The sequence below is a fragment of the Thunnus albacares genome, chromosome 3 (genome assembly GCF_914725855.1).
Source record: "Thunnus albacares chromosome 3, fThuAlb1.1, whole genome shotgun sequence".
NCBI classification, from domain to species: Eukaryota; Metazoa; Chordata; class Actinopteri; order Scombriformes; family Scombridae; genus Thunnus; species Thunnus albacares.
This window is the reverse complement of record NC_058108.1, coordinates 18,057,258-18,082,528: the sequence shown is the minus strand read 5'-3', so window position 1 is coordinate 18,082,528 and position 25,271 is coordinate 18,057,258. Positions and strand designations below refer to the sequence as shown.

The 25,271-nt window shown below is 39.3% G+C and overlaps 1 protein-coding gene across 1 annotated transcript; it reads left to right on the top strand.

Annotated features, from left to right (window-relative positions):
* The first annotated feature begins 278 nt into the window (after nt 1-278).
* ndufs8a (NADH:ubiquinone oxidoreductase core subunit S8a) lies at nt 279-19,484 on the top strand. The gene is made up of 8 exons (XM_044346760.1): nt 279-406; nt 1,952-2,007; nt 3,784-3,849; nt 3,999-4,088; nt 5,524-5,632; nt 7,715-7,778; nt 8,115-8,243; nt 18,815-19,484. The coding sequence occupies exons 2-8, from the start codon at nt 1,965-1,967 to the stop codon at nt 18,944-18,946; spliced, it is 633 nt and encodes a 210-aa protein (XP_044202695.1). The 5' UTR covers nt 279-406; nt 1,952-1,964; the 3' UTR covers nt 18,947-19,484.
* Nucleotides 19,485-25,271: the final 5,787 nt, after the last annotated feature.

Here is a 25,271-nt window from a genome sequence, read left to right as displayed (position 1 = left end):
AACTGAGTTTGAAAAGTATATTTCCAATTGGGTTAGGGAGCTTATTCCACTACTTGAAAGAAACTGGATTGATCAACAGAATTTAGTATTCAGGACATCTTCCTTTTGTTTTTTGTTTTTTTCTTTTTCCTGATTTGTTTATAGGGGTAGATAACTCTGGTTCACACGCCAACATAGTGGGTGGCGGTAATGCACCTTTACGCTGGTTGCAACCCGCCATTAAACAAAAAAAAAAAAAAAAAAAAAAAAAAAAGAAAAGAAGAAGAAGAAGAAGAAGAAGAAGAAAATTTGGCAGGCCGGGGTGTCTGGTCTGACGTCATCATGGTGTGTAACTTCCGGTAGTCGCAGGGTCCGTTCTGCAAATCGTCCGCTGTTCTGGTTCAGAAGGCCAAATAGCGACATTTCGGTGAGTAGAAAATAATTAAAATTCCCCAAACCTTATTTTTTACCAAGTTCATTTACGTCGCGTCAAATAGTAGTTTTATTCTCGTTCATATCCAATCTTGAAAGCGTTATGGTTTCCTTAATTATCTCAAGCGACCAAAAGTCCTTGACAGTGGTGATCTAACCGGCTGCTAAAGAGAGCTAACTTAGCTTATCAATGCACCTTGATTTTCACAAATGAAACCCAAGGTCAGCTAACTTTTATTATGCACAGTACTGCTGAGATATGTTGTGAAGTTCAGCGATCACAAGATTATTTAGCGTGTGTGCTTTTAATGCTGACGTCGGTTAGCTGAACAATGTCATGCTGCCTAAGTGCTAGCGTTAGCACTTACATCAGGTTTAGTTAAGATGAAGAACTCAAATAATGATTTAACGTCAGAGGTCAAATGAAAGTTAGTATACTAGGCCTCAGTATGTGACCTTGCAATACAAAGTGATCTGAGACCAGCAGCTGTAGAGTCACGTAGCTTAACGAAAACGCTACTTCATCGTTTTAAACAGTTCATGGTGGTAATTCAGTGATCGATGTTTTTGTGGTGTGCAGCAAGTGCGACCTCAGAACCACTGCACCTGTACACCTACGTACCTTCACCAGGTCACAACTCCGCAAACACACACAAGTGAATAAAGACAAAGACACCCAAGCAAAGAGAGTACATTGCTAGAGACAAACAATCAAACAATCTCTGAATCACAAAATGAAAATGCTCAAGGGTGTGACATGTAAACTGATTTTATAAAGACTATTTCACGTCCTGAATAACAGCAGTTTTCTCCACCTGTGTGAATACCATTGTCAAATTACTGCTCTTGTTGTCCTTACTGTCCCTGAATAACACTTCATAGTCTAATGTGGATGGATGAGATTGCTTCATGGTGTACAATATGGTTGGGATGGGAGATGGGAAGTATACAGGTACTGTATACTTCTCTAGCTTATAAAATGAAACACGAATGGTGGCAGACACAGATGTCGTATCACTAGTTAATCTAGGTGGATCAAACTTTACCACAGTTTTCCTCAGACTGTGTTCGAGCTGAGTGTAAACAATATACATTAAATTGTATGCTTTACCTGCAGACTAAACACTTCCCAAATCAAAATTACATCAGAGTAATAATGATATGAGTCAAATGTTAAGACTGACAAGAACATTTTGTAAACGATCACACGTTATGAACGTTTGCGGTGTTTTGAAAAGGCGTTGGCACATTCACCTATTTTGTCTGCGTCTCCATCGTCAAGCACAGCCTCATGCACATGGGTAGTGGCAGTTAATTCAACGCCAGCTAAACTGAAACACTGGTACGTCATGTAAAATTAAAGCAATTGGGCTTGTATGGTAATGTAAAATGTAGCAATGTCAACGTTAAGCATCGATCAGAATCAAAATTGTACTGTATAGCTAATGCCAGATGACGGGGATTCTGTTGATGCAGTTGCATTGTCTTTGAACAGTACCTTATTATTATCGTCTGTGTGTCTTTGTGTGTGTGGTTGCAGCTTCAAAGACGTGATGGCTGCAAAACTGCGTTTACTTTACTCCGTGTCAAGGCCAGGTAAGACTTCTCAGCCTGATGAACAGAACCAATGTTGCACTTCCAAAAACATCTAAGGACAAAAAGATCAAGGCATTACTTCAGTTCTTGCTTCATGGTTAAAATTTGATGAATAACCACACTACCAAAGTTGAATTTATTGTCCATCCTCCTGTTGTTGTGGTATGTCTGCATCCTAGACTGATTTCATTCATTGTTTTGATTCTGTGTGTAGCAGAAGGGCCTGCTGGTATTTTGTTGTGGTCACAGTCATCACAAAGCTGTATGACACTTAATTGTGTGTTGTTGTTTTTTTTTTTTGATGGTGAATGAATGTTGTTGGTTTTTAATTGATTCACAGAATTCTGACATTTAATTAACAAACAAGTCAGTCCTACCATTTTCTCTTTCTTTCTCTCTCCCTTTTATTCTGATCATGTCTGATAAACATGTTTCACTGTAGAGCTACCTATCAGCGTTCCAGCTGTGATGCAACTCTGTATTGTCCAACAAGCACCAACCTCTCTTTTCTTTGGCATGGCGGTAGTTGCATAATGATTAAAAAAATACATATAATCTGCAAATGACACAACAAAAATTTTAAAATCTCGAAACACATACAATAGATGTGTCAATAACACAAGCCATTTCAGATTTAAAAATAATGGGCCTCATGCTTGAATGTTTTCATATTTGTCTCTTATATTTGCTCTTGCACAAAGCAAAAATAAGAAAATCCTACATGGGATTCAACCAACTCTCAAAGCACTTTGCAACTTCAAGTCCCGCTTTCAGGAATCAGAAGACAAATGCACAACAAATTTAGGAAAGACAGTAGAAGACCCGAAACAATTAAAAAATATGAATTCAGCTAATATGTCATCAGAGCAGCTCGGCACTGTGAAAGAAAAAAGAGGGAATGCTTTGACTTGAGGACAGATGCTAAAAAACATCTCTCTAAAGCAAAGTGCTCTATGATGGGAGGTGGTCATGTGACAGTCAGAGATATTAGAGGAGAATATTATAGTCTACTTATATATATATATATATATATATATATATATATATATATAGTGTATATACAGGTGATGTTACACTGTCAGCTGCAACACAACATGATACTGGACAGAGGCCTGCAGAGATACACAGAGGCAGCTGTCGCAGTGAGAGAAGTCCTAGAAAAAACTGAAATGTAGAAGTTGATGCGTCAAAATATGGCATTAAAAATCAGAAAATCATTTTAAATAAATTGGCAGCTATGATGATGAAAATATGGTAAACAGAATATAAATTTTGCATTAACTTTGTTTTACTTATATAATACATTTTTGTTAATTTCGCTATCATATTTAAACTCCAAATTAATTGAGATAAGGGCATTAAAATTGTAAGTCAAACAAGCGTTTCTACCCTGTGAAGAAAGGCAGAGAGGATCTATCCATGACACAAACGACAGGACTGGACCACTTGTAAATTTTGTTTGTATCTAAGAGAAAATTCTAAGTACGACAGAATTGATGAATGTCACAAATGCTTTTAAATCACTTCTACGTGCATTTTAAGAACAAATCTGTTCGTACAAGTGTTTCTTGCATGAGGCCCATTGTCTGCCCCCAGCAGATGGTCAAATACTGAGAAGTTGTGTTTTTGTGATTATAGGTATTAAGCACACATCAGGTACCGCTGCCGTACCCTTAAATGTATAGTGAATGGGACATATTCAGGTTTTGTATAATGGAGGTGTCCACTATAGTGATATTAATGGTAATGTATTTCTGAATTGATCTATACTTTCAGGCACTTTAGTGGCCAGCCAGAATCTAGTGAGGTCCTTCAGTTTGTCTGCACAAAGGGAAGGATTCAGTAAGTAGCACTCAGACATAAATGTTTCATTGAAGTGTATTGTTGTCATTGATGTGTCTCTTCTCAAACAAACTTACAAATACTCATGTATGTGATAAAACTTGTGTGTGTGTGTGTGTGTGTGTGTGTGTGTGTGTGTGTGTGTGTAGAGTATGTGAATGCCCAGGAGATCCCTACAGACATGAAGTCCATCACAGACAGAGCTGCTCAGACGCTGCTTTGGACAGAACTGTTCAGAGGTCAGCTCCACTCACACATGGATCACTTTGCAGTAGAACAACACAGAAGAGATGTCACACTAAGTTTTTTTTCCAACCAAAAATTAATTATTTAATTCGTTTTTTCTTTTACAAATTAGTCATGCCAAAATAATGAACATGATTGCTTAGAGTAGGTGGCTTGCACTGACATCACTTTTTCATGTTTTTTTTGTTTTTTTCCTAGAGTGGAAATGTCAATGCACTCTTGCTGTGTGAAAGTAGTTTGATTACTCATACCCCTTTTCAACCAAGGCAGTTTGAGGACCAGTTTGGAGCCGGTGCCTAATGTTGAATCAGCTCTTCACGTTTCGACAACCAAAGAACTGGCTTTCAGCCAGGAAAACTGGTTCCATAGTGGCACCAACTCTTTGCTGGTCTAAAAAAAGAACCGCTTATGACCAACCAAAACCAAAATGCATTGTGTCTCTTCAGACTGTGCAGAGATTGGCAGAGATTTTGACCCAGGCCAGAGCCATATAGAGGCGTTGGGCGATGTCTACAGAATTGGTATATGACAATGTCCACAGTGAAACATTGTGATGGACGATGATACATACTCTTATTGGCTTTTTACTCGTAAAGCTTTTATTGCACTTACAGTAATGTAAGGAGTGTAGTTGTCATCAACTCGAGTACTTCACGAGGTTCACTGTCTCCCCTCTGCTCCACTCAGAGAACACACACTCACACATGGAGCACTCAGCCCTGCCTACTGTGAAACAGAGGAGAGGAGAGAAACTTAATAGAGCCATGAATGACAGCAAAACGCAGTAGACACTATTTATTTGTTATTTACCTCATTTGTGTGCATTTGTTTCATTTCAGCTCATTGTGAGCGTCTACTGCATTTTGCTGTCATTTATGGTCATGGGCATACTTAATCGTTCATTTAGTAGCCAGTATGCACTACATACAAAAAAAATGGAAAACTAAAGAGTATAAAGCTGTGCTGTAGTCCGCTGTTGTTGTGCTTGAAGTTCTTCTTTTTTCTGTTTTATGGTGGATGGCAACCAGCGTTACGGTGCATTACCGCCACCCACTAAATTGGAGTGTGAAGCGCTTGACATTGGCATTAGCATTGCTAGGAAACTGGTGGCATGTACAGTTATGTAACAACTTGGCTCTTAAGCCTGTGGAAAAGCAAGCCAGTTCTTAGAGGGTTTGCTGGTTGAACTAACTGCAAACCGGAACCGGCACCAGCACAAGCCTAGCACTAGCACTGGGTTGCAGTTGGTGGAAAGGGGGTATCAGAGGTATTGCAAATGTCTAATGCCAAGTGGCATTGTATTTTCATGTCTGTGATGTCTGTTAAACTTCTTAAGTTATGACATGCTAACTGTCTGTTACAATACATGTCAGTTTAAAAATTGCTGTAAAATGCTGTCAAATATGTATGACTTTTTTGTGATGTCAGGTCTGGGCATGACAATGAGCTACCTGTTCAGAGAGCCTGCCACCATCAACTACCCTTTTGAGAAGGGACCTCTGTCACCTCGCTTCAGAGGAGAACATGCCCTGCGCAGGTGAGGAACACCTCTGAACTGTCTGTCGTTGTTGTCGTCATATGTGGGGGACATATGAAATACTCAAGACAGAGACTCATCGGTTAGACATTTCTCCCTTCTCTGGCTGAGATTGACACTAAAATGAGATTGCTGGTCCACCTTAAAAGTCAGTCCACCTTAAGTGAGCCTGGTCAAGTTAAGCTAACGCGTTGTTGCTAACTTTGGGGCTAACCCCCTTCGATAAGTGTGCATTTTCTTTGTCTTGAGGAGCTGCAGCATTTATTAACTGACAAATAGTCTGTACTGTACATTTACTGCCAGATTGACAACTTACTGCTAAACTTTTCCTCTGCTCCACTCACGTTCACACCTTTTTTTGCCGCTCACCCTCTGTGCTTGCGCAACTACATGCGCACATTTACACACACATACCCACACACACACGCGCTGCCTTATTCCCTAACGGAGCTACACTACTCTTGTACCTTTCACGTAGATGTCCTTTTAAGAACGAAGAGAGGGAGGATGACTTAAGAAAATCCACAATAACATAGGGTGTTGCACAGTGTGCGAGTGGAAATCATTAGTAGCTTGTTGATATTAATGATTGTCTGAAATTTTTTCAATGAATATAGGGGAAACACTGCTCTTTCCATTTTACTGCAGTAGACACTTTTATAGGTCCCGAATAAAAATGATCTCACTGAATTAAATATAAAAATTTGCTAATCAATATCAACCCTGAAGATTTATTTTCCTTTAGTCCACTCAGTCAATAGGAAACCAAGGCAGCTCTGAGACAAAGGGTGAAATGAATACTTAACACAAAAATAAAATTGATTGCAAAGATAAACTGCTAAGTGCAAAACTCTAAATAACTTAAATTCATACTTCAAATAACTAAATCAAATAAACAATAGCTGCCTGCTACATTTAGCTGCAAAGTGAAAACAAGAAAATTGATCGAATTGGTCAAATTGATCACTATAAGCAGATGATTATTGTAACCGATTTTGTTTCTTTTTCTTAATTTCTCATGCAGAGAACTATCTAATTGACATTTGTATATTTATTACATGAATCTAATGTAATGAAATGAGCAGTTTCACTGTTTACTGAGTTTTGACTGTTTCAAAATACAGAACAGCTGTTTAAACGCTGTTGTTTCGCTGCTGCATCTTGTTGGCTCGTTTTTGGCATTTTGTCATAAGCTTCAAGGAGACGACGTTTCTCACTGAGATAAAATGACTTTCTCATTCCCGTCCTCAGGTAACCAGCTGGCAGGCTGAGGAGTTGTGCGTTAAGCTGCGGGGAGGAGGAGGAAGCTGGTGAATCAGATCAATAAAAAGTTATTTTCTGATTAATTCACAGTAGTCACAAATAAATAAGCCCACAACCGCACAAACCTGCGGAAGTGCGCTGCACTGCCTGATAATGGCATTAGTCTTGTCAAGCTCCTTGTTCCCTTCGAGATAATAAAATCCAAAATATGTCCAAAGGATTGCCTTCATTGCGGATGGGGCAGGTTGTATTTGCTCCATTGCTCGCAGTCTTTCCATGACACAGACTTCACTTCCTTCCTGCCCCCGGAGTTGGGTCCGGGCGAAAACCGACGCGGCGTCATTGCGCTATCTATGGGATTGAGTGAGCTAACTCATGTCAGGAAAAAATGGAAAACAGGGTCTGGCAAGACTGAAAAATGTGAATCGCTTCTTGGAATTTCTGAATCGATTCTGAATTGGCAGAGAGAATCATGATTCTTATGTGAATCGATTTTTTTTTTTGCACACCCCTGCTATCTGTACACTGAACAACAGTCACATACTGTTAATCACAAGTGAATCTACTGACTTTGTGTGGAAATGTCGTGGAAATCTCAGTTTAAAGCAGTGTTTTGTCTGAAGTGGAAGCCAAATAGATCTTTTATGTGCATTCACTCACTGCTGCTTTTTCTTATCCCTAGGAGTGGACATGAGTTCAGAGTTCATCTGATGATGTTGCTCAAAGCTAAAAATGATTTTACAATGACAAAGGAGGTTGTTTCAGTCATAGCACTTTAAATCAAACCTCAACATATTCTCTGTAATGCTGCTACTCCAGGTATCCTTCAGGAGAGGAGCGTTGCATCGCCTGCAAGCTGTGTGAAGCTATCTGTCCAGCCCAGGTAAATGCACACATGCGTGCACACACACACACACTTGTGTTTCCTTCTTTTCAGAGAACATTACATTGACTTAAACAACATTGACTATTAAAACTAAAAAGGATGTCCACTAGATGTGGCTTTGTTGCATCATGTCTGCTCTAATATGAACAAGACAAAACACCTGGCTGTATGTTTGTTTCAAGCATAATTAATTATGAACTGTATGATAAAATATTCATTAATGTGAATTAATGGAGATATTTATACTGAGTTATAATAGCAGAGTAGAGAAAAGAGCGTATATCAGCTTAGAGTCACATTATTATATGAGGTCACTGATTTGTGTGTGTTCAGGCCATCAGCATCGAAGCAGAGACTCGTACTGATGGCAGCAGGAGGACGACTCGCTACGACATTGACATGACCAAATGCATCTACTGCGGCTTCTGTCAGGAGGCGTGTCCTGTGGACGCTATCGTAGAGGTGCGTGTGCATTATCCCCTGTTACATACAGCACAGTGAGTCTGAAAGGCCTCCAAATTTTTGGACAAACAGCAAATTCAGTTTTTGATGTCAAATGTCAGTGTTGTGGTCGAGTCACTAAGTCTGGAGTCTCGAGTCCGAGTCAAGTCCCCATTACCTGAGTCCGAGTCATTATGGTTGAGTCTGAGTCAAGTTCCAACATGGTGTGTGTGTGTGTGTGTGTGTGTGTGTGTGTGTGTGTGTGTGTGTGTGTGTGTGTGGGGCTACACTGTGCAGCAGCTGCTGCTGTGTGTGACGTGAACCATAGTGTGGCTATGTGAAAATTTGACTGGTAAAAAATTGGATATATATTACTTCTTTATCAGTTAACAAGTTGGAGTACTCGTCTTCAACTTCCGAATCCAGTCAATGCTCGAGTTCGAGTCATCAGTGCGTGAATCCGAGTCAAGTCACGAGTCCTGAAAATCAGGACTCGAGTACTACAACACTGTCACATGTCATCTGATTGTTGGTAAGTTTAAACAGTCACATTTTCTCCAACTGACTTCCACTTTTGAAACTATATGGCAGTCAATGATGTGACACATCAAGCAGTCTAGTCCAAACAATGTGGGCAGATGTATGGACACCTCGCAGCAGTGAAAGGCAGTTTGAATACAGGATGTGCTTTCCAATCTGCTACTATATTTAAAAGATGAGCTGTAAGTAACTCAGTTTATAAGTGGTCAGTGAACACACATGTGTTTTACTCACTGTTTCAACATGGTCTTGTGTTTCAACCTCCCACACAAATGGAATACCAGGGGTTGCCCAGCAGATGTCGCCACTTTGTCTCATCAAATACTTCAAAACAATGAACAATGCATGAAGGTCTTACTGAAGTGCTGCATTGAGAATTGACCAGGAGCTAATTAAGAGTCTGTCAGTGTAGTAAAATGTCTCTGTGTTAGAAGTCCCGTTGTAGTCAGAGTAGACGCATGGTTGTGCAAACAATGTCTCTTTCATCTCTGATGTAATTATTACACAAAGAAAACCTATAAATATCACTATTACACATTATGTAGACTCTGTACATTTGTAGGAACGCAGGGTTTTCCCTAGGTTTCTGTAGGGCATCTGCAGATTGATCATATCGAGTAAGGAGGTGCTAACTGAGGGTAAAACTTCCTTAAGCAGCCTAGTTGGGATGGGGTCTAAGACACAGGTTGATGGTTTAGATGAACAAATCATTGAAGTTAGTTCTGGAAAGTCGACTGGAGAAAAACAGTCTAAATATATGTAAGGTTTTACAGCTGTTTCTAATGTTCCTGTGTTTGGGGATAAATCAATGCCTGTTGAGGGAAAAAAATAAGACTGACAGATGAAGTCAAATAAATAGTTTTATACAAATATTATAGTGACGTCTAGTGGTCAAACAGAAGAGCTACAGAAAATAATAAAATAGGTCAAGTACCATATGAGTATGTTGTCAAGTTTCAGCTCTTTTAAGACCCTGCACAGCCACACAGCTATTAAAGTCAATTCTTTTTGACTATGCATGTGAAACTAATTAAGTCTAAATCTGTGCTGCGTCTCTAAAATATCTCTGAACCATGAGCAATAAGTAAAGGAGCGTACCATTAAGACTTAAACAGATACATGTAAATAGTATCAGCAGTGTTAGCATATAGTTAAAGATAGCATTAAAACAAAAAACAAGAAAGTAACAAGCATTACTTTCTGAGAAAAACAGCAGGACTGCACTCCAAACTGGAAGCTAGTCATTAAGGTTTCAAATTATCAGCAATATATGCAATATACTGTAAGGCAGACTGGAAGCCTTTCTCCCCTACTATAAAACACAAAGTATTGGTGGAAATGAATGCTTGGGGTGAGTGATGGCTACCAGTACCATTTCCCCTACCGCTTTACACAGTGAGGATTTCAGGAGAAATGGGGACCTGCTGTGCTCCACTCACCAATAAGCACAACACCACTGCCTAGTAGTAGGTATATGCAATGTCATCATTAACAAATTAAACCTGCCAACAAAAGAATTCTTCAAGTCAAAGTCATGTCGAAAATTTCACAATGTCCTAGATTCTGCCTCATATCTAATGCCCCTTTAGAGGCCAAATCAGTCATTGTTTGACCACACACTGTACTGTACAACCACAACATGTGTTTTCCATCATTCTGTATGATTAGGCCTGTGCTTTACCTTTTTATATATAAATTTTGCCGTTCTCTCCTTGAGAGATGCAAATTTCTGAATGACTCTATGGTTAAAATCAGGGATGTCATGGACAAGTTTGTTCTCCATAAAGAGCATGTCCAATGCATTGAGATGATTCTGTGATATTGTGTTCCTGAAGAAGGTCTTGACTCTCCTCAGTGTGGAGAAGAAGATTCAGCTGAAGTCATAGAAGTTGTGATGAGGATTGTCAGCAGAGCCACAGTCTCTGAGAAGGAGTCCTGAAAATTGTTCCCCCTGAACAGCCGACAGCACAACAGCACCAATGCAGTTCTTGAACTTATTGCTGTAGATTAGAGACAGTTTAGTTTTCAGCTTGCTCTTGTTCAGCATTGAGTAAAGCCTCCATGGTGGTGTTCAGTGCTGCATCAGGGAAGTGGCTGGTGTACTGTTGGAATTTGTCTCCCTGTGGCACTATAGAAATGATCAGGTGCTTGGTGAAGGAGAACCTTTCTTTTGCATGGCCCAAGATAGTGTCACAAGTGACACAAAAGTGAATGCACCAATTTAATACAATATGGAGATGGATATAAATCAGCTTTACAATATATATGATATAATAATGATAATAATAATACAATAATATATGAAAACTATTTTACCAATGTATGCTGTTATTTGATAGGGACAATGCAAATTAACATAGCGCCACTATAAAACTAGATTAATATATAGGGCCTACTCTAAGGCATGTTGCCCATTTTTCTGCACAATACAACACTACTATGATTAAAAATATTGTAAAAGACCAACACCACACATTTAGCTTCTATCTCACCTCTGTAGCTACCCTCTGAAGATCACACAGGCCCAGTGTGCAGTGTTTCTTGGCCAGCTGCTGCTGAGATACACTGCCGCTTTGTTCTCTACAGAGAGTAGGGAGGGAATCTCTGAAGCAGTGGTCATAGTGTGCATTCACATACACATCTTGCACCTTCTTCTGCATACCACCAGTGGCTTCTTTCATGACATTTGCACCATCATATGCCTGGGAAATGAGCTTGCTCTTCTGGTCGTCAGGGAGAATGGAGCTCAACCTATCCAGAAGTGCTGTGGCAAGTCTACACTCCTGATTTCCCATTCCTCACACGAGAGAACTTTGTATGTATGTTTGTATGTATGTGTATGTTTAAGACATAGTGCAGGATGTCTCAGGCACATTTTGAACGGGCACTACAGTTCATCCAATAGACTTCTGCTCAACTCAAAATTGTAGTCTCCAGATATTCTGCGTGTGAGGCGTTTATGGAAGATGAGTAAATTATAGCGTCTACTGATAGCCTGTGTTTGAGGCATTTAGGGGACATCTGTAAATTGTAGTTTCTACCAATAGTCTGCATCTCAGACGTTTAGGGAGCATTGGTAAATTTTAGCGTCTACTGATAGTCTGCATGAGAGGCATTTAGGGGGCACAACTCCCTCTAGGTATTGAGAAATTGACCTGTTCCGAACAGGCACTGCACTAGTGAATTTGAATTTGAACTTTACCATCAGTGAACTTTAAAATTGCCACAGGCTGCAAAGAAACTTTTGTTAAGACATTTAAATGAGCATTTGGCTGCATGTGTGTATATTTACATCCATATCAAAACACTTCCACCTCCACCTGCTCCACTCTGAACTGCTGGATCTGCTGCTCCATTCTCTCTCTCTCTTTCTCGTTCTCTTTCTTTTCTTCTCCTTTTCGTTTCCCATGGACATATTTATTGTCTCCTAACATACTAAAATCTAGATCCTAAATACTGTTAATTAGAGTCTGACTGATACATCTGTGGGGTTGATTTTATTGGCCAATTTAAGCTAATTGGAGATAAATTGATATCGTAGTCTATGACGGCCGATAAGTAACAAAAAATTAAAGTAATGTAAAGCCAAAGAGAGGTGTTTTGAGCTATGCTGGCAACACACTAATCTCCACAGTAATCTCAGTGAGTTCACTGATTGCATCACAGCTCAGCTGACCGCTGCAAAACAGAGCGGAATCAGTGCTTGTGCCACTGTTTCGTATCTCATGATAAGGTGCTCATTTGAAAGTGAAATACATTGAGTTGAATGATAATCAGGGTTCCTATGCAGTATGGCATTTGATTTTAGTAATTTCCAGGTCTGGATAAGTATTGAAAAAAGAAAAAAAGTATGGAGTATGGAAAAATATTTGTGTTTCCAGACTCTTGACCTTATTCTGTTTTCTGTGTTTCTGGAATATAAAATTCAGAATTTCTAAGAATAAATATTACTCTTATAATAACTTTTTTCAATTCATTCATGGTTTGAATTTATAAAACAGACTAAAAGCATGGGGGGAACAATAAAACAATATTATTTATTCAATATGTTAATGGAAAATAATACAAGTATAGGTTGCATTGTTTAGTTTACTACTTCTTTGGGCAGAGATGTTTGACAGTAGAATGTCATCCAGCCTTCTGCGTAGGAGTGTGGACTGAATGGTCAAAGTGGATTCCGAAGGCTGGCTTGACAATTCCAAATATAAAGCCTAGTTGGCTTGTCACAGCATCCTCTGCACCCAGAGTCACAACGTTTTTGGCACAAACCAACGTGAGACTAAGACCGACCATAAGTGTTGAAAACGCTGTTGGGATGGGCAGTAGTGCGTTTGGTTATTAGCAAAAATTCAAAATTATCATAGATAATTATGAATTATAAGATATTGTTAACCTTAATCAATAATTCGGGCACCAACTTTTGGATCTGTGAGGAACATAGTTGATTATTTGCAATAATTATCAATTATCAAAGATGATTAACTAATTATAACAATTAATAGAATTATTAATATGAATTGAACAAATACGGGGCACCACCCGGAAACCGGGACCAATAACCAAACCAGGTAGTCTCAAAAATGGGAGTTCACCTAGAATGTTAATATCTGAGAGATATCAACACTCTAGGGTGATCAAACAAGGGTGAATTCGAGCTCTGACTCCTTCAATCAGCCACTTTTCACAATGTTACACACAATAATGACAAAAGAACTTCTCTTTAAAGATATAACAGTGTTAATTAAACTTAGCAAAATTAACAAAGTTAACAAATGCTTCATTCAATAAACAACTATCCTAAAATCTAATCCTACCGAACAAAACACAAACAGCTATATACAGAGTTGTGTGTGTGTGTGTGTGTGTGTGTGTGTGTGTGTGTGTGTGTGTGTGTGTGTGTGTGTGTGTGTGTGTGTGTGTGTGTGTGTGTGAGAGAGAGACAAGATGGCGACGGGGCCTGACGTGACGACGTCGTCGGTCTGTGACGCGGACGTGACTATGGGAGGAAGTCACATTGCGGAAGAACCGGATGGCAGAAGTATGGCGGATAAGGAAAGACAAAGCAAAGCTTTGTGACCATCAGATGTGCAAAAAGACGTTGGTATGTGTGTGTGTGTGTGTGTGCGCGCGTGTGTGTGTTAGTCAGAAGAGAGAGGGAAGAAGGACAGACAGTGCGCGTACGGCAGTCTGTGACGCACGTTTTCTGGTTTCTGATCAACAAAGCCACTTACTTTCTCCCTCACGATGGCACAAATACAGCAGTAGTCCCGAGCGGGACAAACACAAAACAGTCTAGCGTGGTGAACACAACTAAACAGGCAGCAAACTTAAAATACTCCTCAGAGTAAAACAGAGAAAAGTCTCGTCTCGTCCAGCGAGGGGAGTCTTTGATGAGGGGAAAACACATGCGTGGGGTACCACCTTAAGTCAAGCTGAGTCAGAGGAACAGAAGTTACCCCTAGCTCAGTGACATGGGAAAGGCATGTGCTTCAGGGCACGTTCAATTTTTAAAGGGGCGGTGATGTCATGGAAATGGAGTTTGCAATGGACTCCCATTGTTTGTAAGCAGCATTTTGGCGCTATTCCTTTGTCTCGAGGGAAACATAGGAAAAACCACCTTGTGGTCAGGCCCAACAGGTTACATGTAGGCCTTCTCTGTGTGACCTCATGGTTTGAGGCCCAACAACGCCAACGTTTCATTTACATAATAAACACCTAGCTATTTATGCTCAGATGTCAAATATGAATATAGTTTGAAATGGATAATAAACCATGCCCCCTCATTTAACCCAACAACAATGAAATGTATCTTTTATTCTGTTTCTCATGCACACTCAAATGTTATTATGCTGTGTTGAACTGACCACTTTTAACTGATCGGGTAGGCTATGATGAGAGCACCACTCTGTTACTTTTCTTCCTGTTTATAGAATGTTATTCAGCTGGACAAATAATGTAGGCTAATGTTGATACTTTTTGTAGATTTAGATGTATTTTCAATGTCAACAGTTAGGCAAGTCATCATATTTTGTAAACTTGTAACTTGTTAAGGAGCCACAGTATTGAGATGGAGGAAACAAACCTGGCAAATACAAATAAATATGACAAATAAAATGAAAACTAGAAGAGAAAAAGTTGTTTTGGGTAAACTGACCCTTTTAAATGGACCTACAGGCAAGAGGTCCAGGTGTATCTGAGGAACTAGATCAAAAATCAACCATCAAGTCCCAAAACACAGTAACACTGAAGGTCTGGTCTGTGCGTAATGATGGACCTATCTGTCCAATTAAGCAACAACATATGGTACAATAAAATGTTATTTCTGTAATGACTTACTTAAAGCTACAATATGTAACTATTCCACAGTAAAATGTCTAAAAACCACTAAATCTGTCATGTATTTTGTTGAATTGTGTACTGACATTATCCCAAATGTTTCCAACAATTTTCAAACCCAGAGAAATCTGTAATTTTAATCAAGGAAACGGTCTGTTTCCTTTGGTTGCCTGTCAGTGGCGTCATACCACCTCTACCAAAGAGTATATGCGCACAAGATGCATGCTTTAGCGTTGTGGTTGTCCACCACAGTGGCGTCTAGCAAAGAGCATATGCATACAAGATAACAGCGTTGTGGTTGTCCGCCAGAATTTGTCTGAATGAATTGTCTTATTCAGTATCAAAACACATTTTTACGATAAACTTTTTAGATCTTGGTCGTTTTTACTGTATCTTTTAACCAGATGAAGGATTTTAGCCATCAGATATCTGGATCTGAAGTTATCAGAGAAACAAGCTGAACAAACCTTAGCAGCAGCTAGGTTAGCAGCCCCTTCCGGATGTCCTGTGCTCACTCAACAGCATCAGAGAAACACAGTTCTTTTTCTTGAAACTGCTTTATTCAGTGTTTTTACCAGTTTTAATCCCCATGTTTGTTTTGGAGAGGAGGAGACCTTTGCAGATAATTCGGCTCCAGGTAAAAACCTGCGGAACGTCTGTATCTTAAGTTGTCAGAGAAACCTGTTTTAATCACCAGATCTGTTTGTTCTGGGAGGAGGAGACCTCTGCGGATGATTCGGCTTCTGGTAAAAAATATCCTGAACAATGAACACTGAAGTAATCCTAACCCGGAGAAGCTGGTTGTTTAACAATAGACAACAATTCCCATGATCCCACACTACTTTACAACATTATCAAACTCCGTCTTTTATTGCTTTGATTGAGAGACCCGTGGCAGAAATGACACATTGTGTGTTTAAACGATTAAATATGGAAGCATTTCTATATGCGCAGTAATGCCACTGTAGCAGATATTTTCAGGCATACTAGCAAGCAGAACTGCAACAGAGATTTTGCTGAATCTGAGTTTTGGACTTACCTTGAAATAAATTTTTTGGTAGCTCTGGTGGTGATGGAGCTCAGGATTCATCCTGAGAAGGGCTGCTTTATTCCAACCTATTTTACTGTATAAAGTTAAAATCTGTGTTACAGCAGACCTGTCAGATGTGTAGAAGAAACACAGAACATTAACTACTGTTAGATTGTGAGTGGTGATGCTTTCGGCATGTAGGGAGATTAAAATAATTAATGACGTTACCGCCTCTGTGTCTGATGTGTAAATGCATACAGTGCCACTTAATTTGGAGATGCTCTGTTAGCTGCTTTGTGATGCTTCAGGTATTTAGGCTTATCTCAAATGAAAGAATCCTACAGCTAGTTGTGGTCAACAAAGAGAACATCAGTAGGAATAGTAATGTTTCTACAAAATCCCAGATTACTTTCAATGACACGTGAACAACATTATTGATAATATTCAGTCATCAACCTAACAGGTTACAGACCTGTCTGAGTCACATTAATAGTTGTATTTTGACAGACATTTTAATAAGCTATAGATATGAAATACTAGAGAGAAGTAAAAGAAGCAAAAGTCAACATAAGCTACATGAAGGTTGATTTGGGATTTTGTGTGCACACCTCTGCTAAATAAAAAGATGTGTAAATTGTGGTGCTCTGCAATTTTTATAACTAGTGCAGTGCCTGTTCAAAACGTGGCTGTTTGGAACAGGCCACTTGCTTATTATTTCTCAAGAACTGCATATATATTTATCAATTGACAAATGTATCAATTAAAATGATAAGGATTTAAGAAACAAGATGGTTTTAATCCAGGTAAAACTTCACTAGTGAGAATAAACTGAGGTTGAACTGTAGAAGCAGTTTATGGCCTTCCATTAGTTGATTCTGCTGCCAATCAAATGTGTCTGCGCTCCTTTTGGCTAGTTTTACTGCCTCTGCCTCTATTTTTTTCTCCTGTGTGCACTCATTCTTCTCTCTAGGGTAGTTTAACTGAGAAGGGCGCGTGCCTTTGTCCCGCTCAGCAAGTCAGAGCCCAGAAGCCCTGCCCCACAGTGATGTGACGGTGTTTATATCAAACAGCCCCCACTGCACTCAGACTCTGAGCTGAGCAGCTCGCTGTTTGCTTGTTTATTCAAAGTTGATTAATATTGAACATGTCGAGTAACCAAATTGCACCAACTTCAAGACTGCACTCCCTTTTGTCCCCAGCAATGCACCCGCCAAGTGTGAAGTAGATCTGATGAAAGGTTCTCGAGATATGTGAAGGACAAACATACAGACAGAGATTCTTTACTTTATATAGAGAGATGGACCAATCTCAGTGCTGAAATGTAGAGAAAAGGCTGAAACATAGCAGGCAGTGGCAGAAACTGCTCAAGTAATGACTGGTCGCTTGCATACATCTTTTTTCCCCTTCCTCTGAAGCTCCAAGTAAAGTTACACTATGATACATTAATATACAAGTTTTTAAGGACCAAACTTATCCAAAGTCTGAATGTTTGGCCCAAACGACGCCACTGGAGTCAATTATGATTGCTCGCTGCCATAAGTGCAACAAAATCCACCAGAAGTAGACACAGATGGTATAAGCTTGTTATGCTAACAGCAAACACATTGAAACAAGTAAATGACAGAGAAAGCTGATGTAGTTTGTCTTTGTTGTTTGTCTTGTTTCTGCAATGGTGTTTACTCTGTCACTATATTAGTTTACTGCAGTAAACTGTGTTTTTAATCTGTTGACATAACTAGTAAATCATTGTAAGTAAAACAAAACTTAGTTCAAACCAGTATTTACTATATAATTACTTTTTTCTATGAGAGAACCCTTGCTTACTAGCCAATGTTATTTAACATCAGTAATAATAATAATAATTCCAGTGAAGTTTACTGTTACATTTGCTGTTAGTTATCGTTTGGATATTAACACATAACAGCCCACTGAGACAAATCTCTGTGTTCCTACCCCTGCAGTGGGTGCTGGAAATACATTTTTGCATTGATCATTTTTCTACTTGAGGAACTTAACTATGCTGTAACTTGGAGTTTTCCGACTTCATAGAACCTGTAAAGTTTTAGTTCTAGGTTCTGCTTTGTGTTTCCACTGTGTTTTTCAAAGCAGGGGCTGTGTTCACCAAAAAATCTTATCTTGCAGCTTTTGTCCTCCTAAACAGCACTAAAAGTTCCCAAGTTCCCTCTTCCTTTCAGTGCTTATTTAAACACATCCTGTGTTGTACTGTAGTTTTAGCTGTGTTGCTAATGAACTGTTGGGTTCCATTTACCCAGAATATCTGAAACTGGCATCACCAAATTTAGTTCCAGGAAGTTGCCCCTAAAGCAGGGAAAGAACAGTGGAAACAAAAGCAGAAGCTGTGACAGTTCGAGCTTGTTAAGTTCCTGTTGTGGAAAGGCTCTAATGGTGGTCTACCTGGATAGACAGTGAACCAGCTTTGTGACACCTGAAAAGCTGGCTAACATGAATCAGGCCGATGCCGGCTTCAGTGTCTCTTGCCTGTGAGGCCTGCCGTTGTTTTTCTTTGCTGATGATTCAGTCTCCACATTGAAATAATGATTTGAATATAAAATAACTGCAACTTTAATGTGATGACTCTTACTTCTGTCCCCTTTGTCTTATTTATTTCTATATCTGATCCCTCTCCTCTGTCATACATTCCTCTTTCTGTTCTGTCTTTCTTCAGGGTCCCAACTTCGAGTTCTCCACTGAAACCCATGAGGAACTGCTCTACAACAAGGAGAAGCTCCTCAACAACGGAGACAAGTGGGAAGCAGAGATAGCTGCCAACATACAAGCTGATTACCTCTACCGATAGACACACACACACACACACACAAGCATAACCTCTCTGACACACATACGTCCACAATGTACATACTGTAAGAAGACAGCCTCAGCTGTGATGGATGTGCTTCAGGGTTGAATTTATCTTTTATTTAAAACAACACCAACAACACATTTCTTCCAGTGTCAGTGTTCTCCCCTTCTGATATGATGAATATACTTTGATAACTTTATGATTTTTACCATGTCAATGTTTGGGTTACATATTCATTGTAGAATGATGAATACTACACTGGCTTTCTGTGATTAATGTAGTAGACTTCAGCTGTCACAGCATGGTCCAGGCTATGACAATCCAGTGAGGAGCATGTGGTTTGTTTCTGCACTGGAGAGTCAGACATGCTGTGACAGTATGGGTTGATACACAATGATAGCAGATTACAGACATAATCCTGGATTGATTCTGATGTACCACACAAGTATACATGGTTGTGTTTCTTTATAGTTGTTATCCTGCTTTGATGCTGTTTCCACCCTGAGTCAAATACAATTCTGGGAGAAACACTAAATGTGTTGAGTGTCAAAGTTCATTCTTGAGCATCACACGCTCGGGCAAGGCAAACTGAGCAGATGTGGTTGAAAGCCCTGGAAAAGTCTAGTTAGTGGAAGGTACTCACTCACGTTACTCAACCTGTTCCAACAAATGTCAGTTAGTTAAGTGTATGTGTGCGTGTGTGCGTGCGTGCGCGCGTTTCGTACATGCAGTAAATGCTTTGTAAATGTCCTTTGGACTTGATTGTGATTTTGAGATTTATCCAATGAGATCAGTGATCTTTGTGTTTTGACAAAGGTAGAGACAAAAACATTTAGATGAATCTATTAAGAGATTCATGTGGGGAACGTCTCATTAGTTTCAAACAAAGAGCATAATTAAATCATACTGAAGACAGGTCATCAACTCACTCTGATAGTGCTACTAGCTTGTTTGCTTCCAGTAAAACCTAAATGCTAGCATTCAGATATAAAAAGAAACTATTTTATTTACAGTGCATTCAGAAAATATTCAGACCCCTTAAGTTTTTTCACATTTTGTTATCTTGCAGTCTTATGCTAAAATCGTTTAAATTAATTTTTTCCCCTCATCAATCTACATTCAATACCCCATAATAACAAAGCAAAAACAGAATTTTAGAAACTTTTGCAAATTTATTAAAAAGGAAAAACTGAAATATCATAGCATATAAAATCATATATATATATATATATATATCATATAAGGTATCACAGTTGATCATGCATATCAAGCAAAAACCTACGGCACAGAGGCATAAGGTATATCTGGCTTTGTATACACACACAATACTTGTAAGTAGAATGAGTTTATTGTTGGGTTGGCTCTGCACATGAAATTGTTGACAATAAGAAAAATACAGAAAATCGCCAAACACATCCTTTGACGATGAGGTCACCTGCACTAAGGCCAGCCATCTTTGGTTTGGAAACCCTCTTGGCTGCTTTGATTGAGGCCGTGGGGGGAGCTGGAGCCACTTCTGACATTTTTTACATGAAGCTTTTCTCATGCAAACAGTAAGCTTAGAGTCTGTTGTATCGGAGAAGGAGACTGAACTTAAATACACCATGAGAACTGTGGAGACTCTATCCAGCCCATAGGTCCTCTGCAATTTAAATTTGTACTACTTGTGTTTTCTCTTCAGTGATAAGAGTGAAAAGTCAGTTTGGGAGAAATGCTGAAGGTTGACAGTGAAGGGAGCTGATAGTTGACTTGTGTCTCTTCATATTGAAGTCATGAAGAACTCTGATGCTCTGTGCATTTTGTTTGTGGCGACTCCAAACCTCACCTATTCACCATGATGAACAGCACTGCTCAGCAGCTTTACCAAGTAATTTCTCTCCTAATAAGCTGTTCAAATGAACTTTTAACATGATTACTTTAGTATGTAATATAACGCCCAGTCTGCACTTTCATAAGTTTATATTGAAAAGGCTTCTTACTGCACTTCCTGTTTTGTTTGTCTATCATGTCTTACTCTGTCAACTAGAGATGTATATGTCAAAGCTTGACATTTATTGGTTAGTTAGTATTCCTAGTTACTTGACCAAAGCAACAATTTTTCATTATGGCTTAGAAGAACAAATATTTGATGTCCATTACAATGGACACTGAGTCTGAAGGGTTTTTTTTTAGAATTATTGTATGTTATTTACCAGAACAATACCGTTTGTTCTTGTTAGTTAAGGTTTTAAAGAAACCACAAATCCTGTTAGCCTTTAAGATGACAATGTTATTTGTTAGGTGAGGGAGACTCTTATACTGACTGTCAGAAACATTTATCACACATCACACATTATTTTACACTAATGAAGATGTTCACTGAAGAAGGTCATTGCTGCTTTTGTTGGGCCTCATACGGCCCCTGTACAAGACAAAGGCAGGCCTGCACGCCGTCATAAAGCCTGCAGGGGCCTTTATAGCTGGATAACAAAAAAATGGCACCAAGTCGAACAAAAGGAGTCCAAAACAGACTTCAGCTCCCACCATGCTTTGCTCAACTCACACCCAGGTGCAAAATCTGGCAGATTCAAACTCATGGCTCCCATTGGACAGGACCCGCCGGAACTCATGAGAGGTCCCACTCCTCAACCGTCACGTCACCGAGGGTAAACACCTCAGATGCTCTCAAACCATGCTTCCAGTCGTGGATACTGCTACCATAGGAAGTACCCCAGTATGTATGTTAACTTTAACTAGGTGATGCGATGTTACCCATTGGTTTGTGGACTCATTTTTTTGAAGCCTTGAGTTTGGCATTTTTACCGCTGCCATCTTGGATTATTGGAGTCAGAAGTGATGAGAACTGACCATATTTGGATGAGAGGGTGGAGCTGACCCTAAAACTAGGTGCTAGCTTGGTTAGCACAGTGCATTTACTATGGTTAACTGTGATAATGTTAATGTCAATGCTAATTTTTGCTAGCAAAAAACTTAAGACTTAAAACCATTAAAACAAAATGTACTTACTGGAAAAACTGAACATCTGACTCGTTAGAGGGTCTTTTACTACAACCAAATGCCAAATAAAACATTTTAGGCTAACTAAATGTTATAATTAACTTTCATGAACTGAAAACACACTGAAATAGCTATGGCTACGCCTATACTCTGTGAATCTGGGGTTACACCATGGTTACATTACCTAACCAATATTATCGCCATGGTAGCAACTTGTCAATCACAACGTAGCCACGCCCTAAAGCATACCCTACTTTATCATCAAATTTAAATTAATTGGGACCATAATTTACAAAATGAACATATCAACCTAGATATCAACATTACAGGATGAACAGTGAAGGTTTGAATTCAAGCACTGACCCCATCACCAAGCTGTTATCACAGTATATATACACACAATCACAGGAAACTTCTCTTGAAATGCACAACAGAGTTTATTAACATTAGAAGCGTCAATTATAAATCAATCATACTTCAATTAACAAACAACTGTCATACATACTACAACTATCAAATACAAACAGTAACAAACAACAGCGGTTATAAACAGCAAACAACATACAGCACTAACAGAGATGTGTGTGTTTGTGTGTGTGCTGGGGGGAGGAGGGGAGCGGGGGGATGGGAAAAACATGGAATTACATCATGCGAGAGTTCCGGTCAAGATGGCGGACGTGACCGAGGCTGTGGTTAAATTGCTATCTCCAGTCAACACATGCTTCTGGTCACTACAGTGGCGTCAGACAAAGCTAAGCGTCTCTGTTGCTTAGTAACATGTGTCTGACTACAGAGTAGCATGTGTGAGCGTCAAAACACACATGTGTGTGGAGGACAGGATCTTGATCCCTTTTTCCCCTTCTGTCCAGTCCAGTAGCTCCTCAGGCTGCCCTCACATATGTGTCCAGTCACAGACATTATCTCTCTACCCTCAAGACCAGCATGAGAGAGGAGTTGGACAGTTGTGCTCCTCAAGCTGTGATTGGTGTACCTTCTTGAAAGCCCAGCTCAGATCCTGACTGATCCGATCTATCTATTGTTACCCTGGTATAGTTCCTGTGCTTGCATAATTTTATAGAATGACCATTCTATCCTCTTGGCTTTTATTTTGATATATTTACCTCTACTTCTGTGTCGCCCATCTGTCTTTCTTCACTCTTCCATTCAAGTAGGAAAGATGAAAAACAGAATTTGCCAAAAACAAAATTGGACCGTTATTTGAATTTGGTCTTCTTGTTTTTTGTTTGTTGATTCTGACAACAAAAATGGAAAAACGGCTGCCCATGGTCTATTCCTTTTTTGTATCCAAACGAAAAAGAAAACCAAATTCAAGAAGGTGCAATTTTGGTTTTTGCAAATTCTGTTTTTCATCTTTCCTTCTTTTTTTCATTTCTCATTCGGGACAGACAGTAGCGCGGTGGACAGACAGGAAGTGGCAGTGAAGTGTAAAAACATCAAAATAAAAGCCAAGAGGATAGAATGGCCACTCTATAAAAATGTAACACCCAACATTATGCAAGCGCAGATCTAAATAAATAAATAGGCCTACATATGCTACATAAATAAATGATTTTGTTCTTTTCATTTAGACATGAAACATCTTTTATCCAAAAACTTTGTGATATAATATTTAGTTTGTAGCGTTGATTAATAGCCTAATTAATTACGTATGTGGAAATAGCCTATGTTGTCCTTCCCAAACAGTGTTATCTGAAGTGACAAGCAGAGGTCCCCATGTGTTACCAAATTGTTGTTAACCATACAGATGTCACTCATTTCAATGTTGGCAGCAGTGGAGGGGAGTAGCTACAGTGCACACCAACAACCGCCAGGTGGTACACGTGAGCAGTCCAGATGCAGTGTCTGTCTGTCTCTCTGTAGGATAGTCAATACAAAACATCCATGATACAATCTGGCGACCATGCTGGGCAAGCATCTGTGTTTCTCTGTTCCCCCGTTGCGTCTGCTTGCTGAGCATGGTTGTCAGTCGCCACTTCCGCAGTAGCAGCCTAGAAGGAAGGAAACCACTGAAAGTGTACAGAAGGACTGAAAAGCCTGTGCTGAACAAGTAGCAGAGGTATTCAAATTCACTACAACAGCTAATGTCCCCACCTGTCTTAAATCCACCACCATCATCCCTGTACCCAAGAAGTCAGCAGTGTAATGCCTGAATGATGATCTCCCAGTTTCCATAACCCCTGTCATCATGAAGTGCTTTGAGAGGCTTGTACTACCTTACATCAAGAGTGGTAAATTGATAGTTAGTTATTTTACTATTTGTTAATGATTATTAACGGGGTCATAAATAATCTATAAACATTATTTTGATGGCTATTATAAAGTTGCAACTAATTATTATATAATTATAATACCTTGTTAAATGGCTAATAAACACTTTGTAAAGCATCTATAAACATTATTTAGATCGACAGTTAATACTTTGTCAGTGGTTAATAATTGGTTTGTAAACCATCTATAAACATTATTTGGATTCTGAACACAGGTGGAGACATCATTGTGGACTACAAGAGATCAGTGAAGACCATCAACTCCCCTTGTGTTTTTTAACTCTCAATATTAATATCAGTATTGGCCTAAAAAATTGATATTGTATTGGTTGTGCTATAGCCAGCTCTTCATGCTGTTCTCCTGATTGGCTGTTGTGGTTTTCCTGCCCATTGTTATAGCTGATCTAGTAATGGGCAGTTCCCTGTAATGGGCACTTTGAACTGCCTATTGTGTTTTAAAGATGCTAAAATTATTAACTTGACTTGTTTTGTGAAAGTTTTATTTTGATTAATTATGCATAAACATAATGAGACATGGGAAGCTGAAATAGATTCATTATTAAAGGTTCTGTATGTAGAAATCAGAAATTTATTTTCATTAGTGACATCTGTGGCCGATAAATCAGGTGCAGACAACATCTTGGTGCTCACGGCGTGAGACTATTGCAGGTGATGTCTTTCCGTGCTTACACTTCTCATAATTACATAAAAGATCTCTAACATTGTGTTTTGCACTGTGTTTCAGCAAAGCATCTCTCACTCCCAGTCAGTCAACCCCCTCTGCTGTATGAACATGTGCTCGCTCGGTCTCACACACACACACACACACACACACACACACACACACACACACACACACACACACACACACACACACACACAGAGGCTCTTGAGGCTTGTACTACTAAGCAGGATTTAAGGTTAAGGTAACTTCAGGTTCCACTATGGTTTTAAAACAGAGCTTCTAACAAATGGAGAGATCGCTTATGATACTAAACACATAATGAGAATTTTAGCTGCATTTTAATTGTTTAAGT

Excerpts from the sequence above, each read along its gene's own strand:
- ndufs8a (XM_044346760.1), top strand. The coding sequence starts at position 1,965 with ATGGCTGCAAAACTGCGTTTACTTTACTCCGTGTCAAGGCCAG. Across the intron at positions 2,008-3,783 it reads TTACTCCGTGTCAAGGCCAG|GCACTTTAGTGGCCAGCCAG; the intron begins GTAAGACTTCTC and ends CTATACTTTCAG. Across the intron at positions 4,089-5,523 it reads TTGGACAGAACTGTTCAGAG|GTCTGGGCATGACAATGAGC; the intron begins GTCAGCTCCACT and ends TTGTGATGTCAG.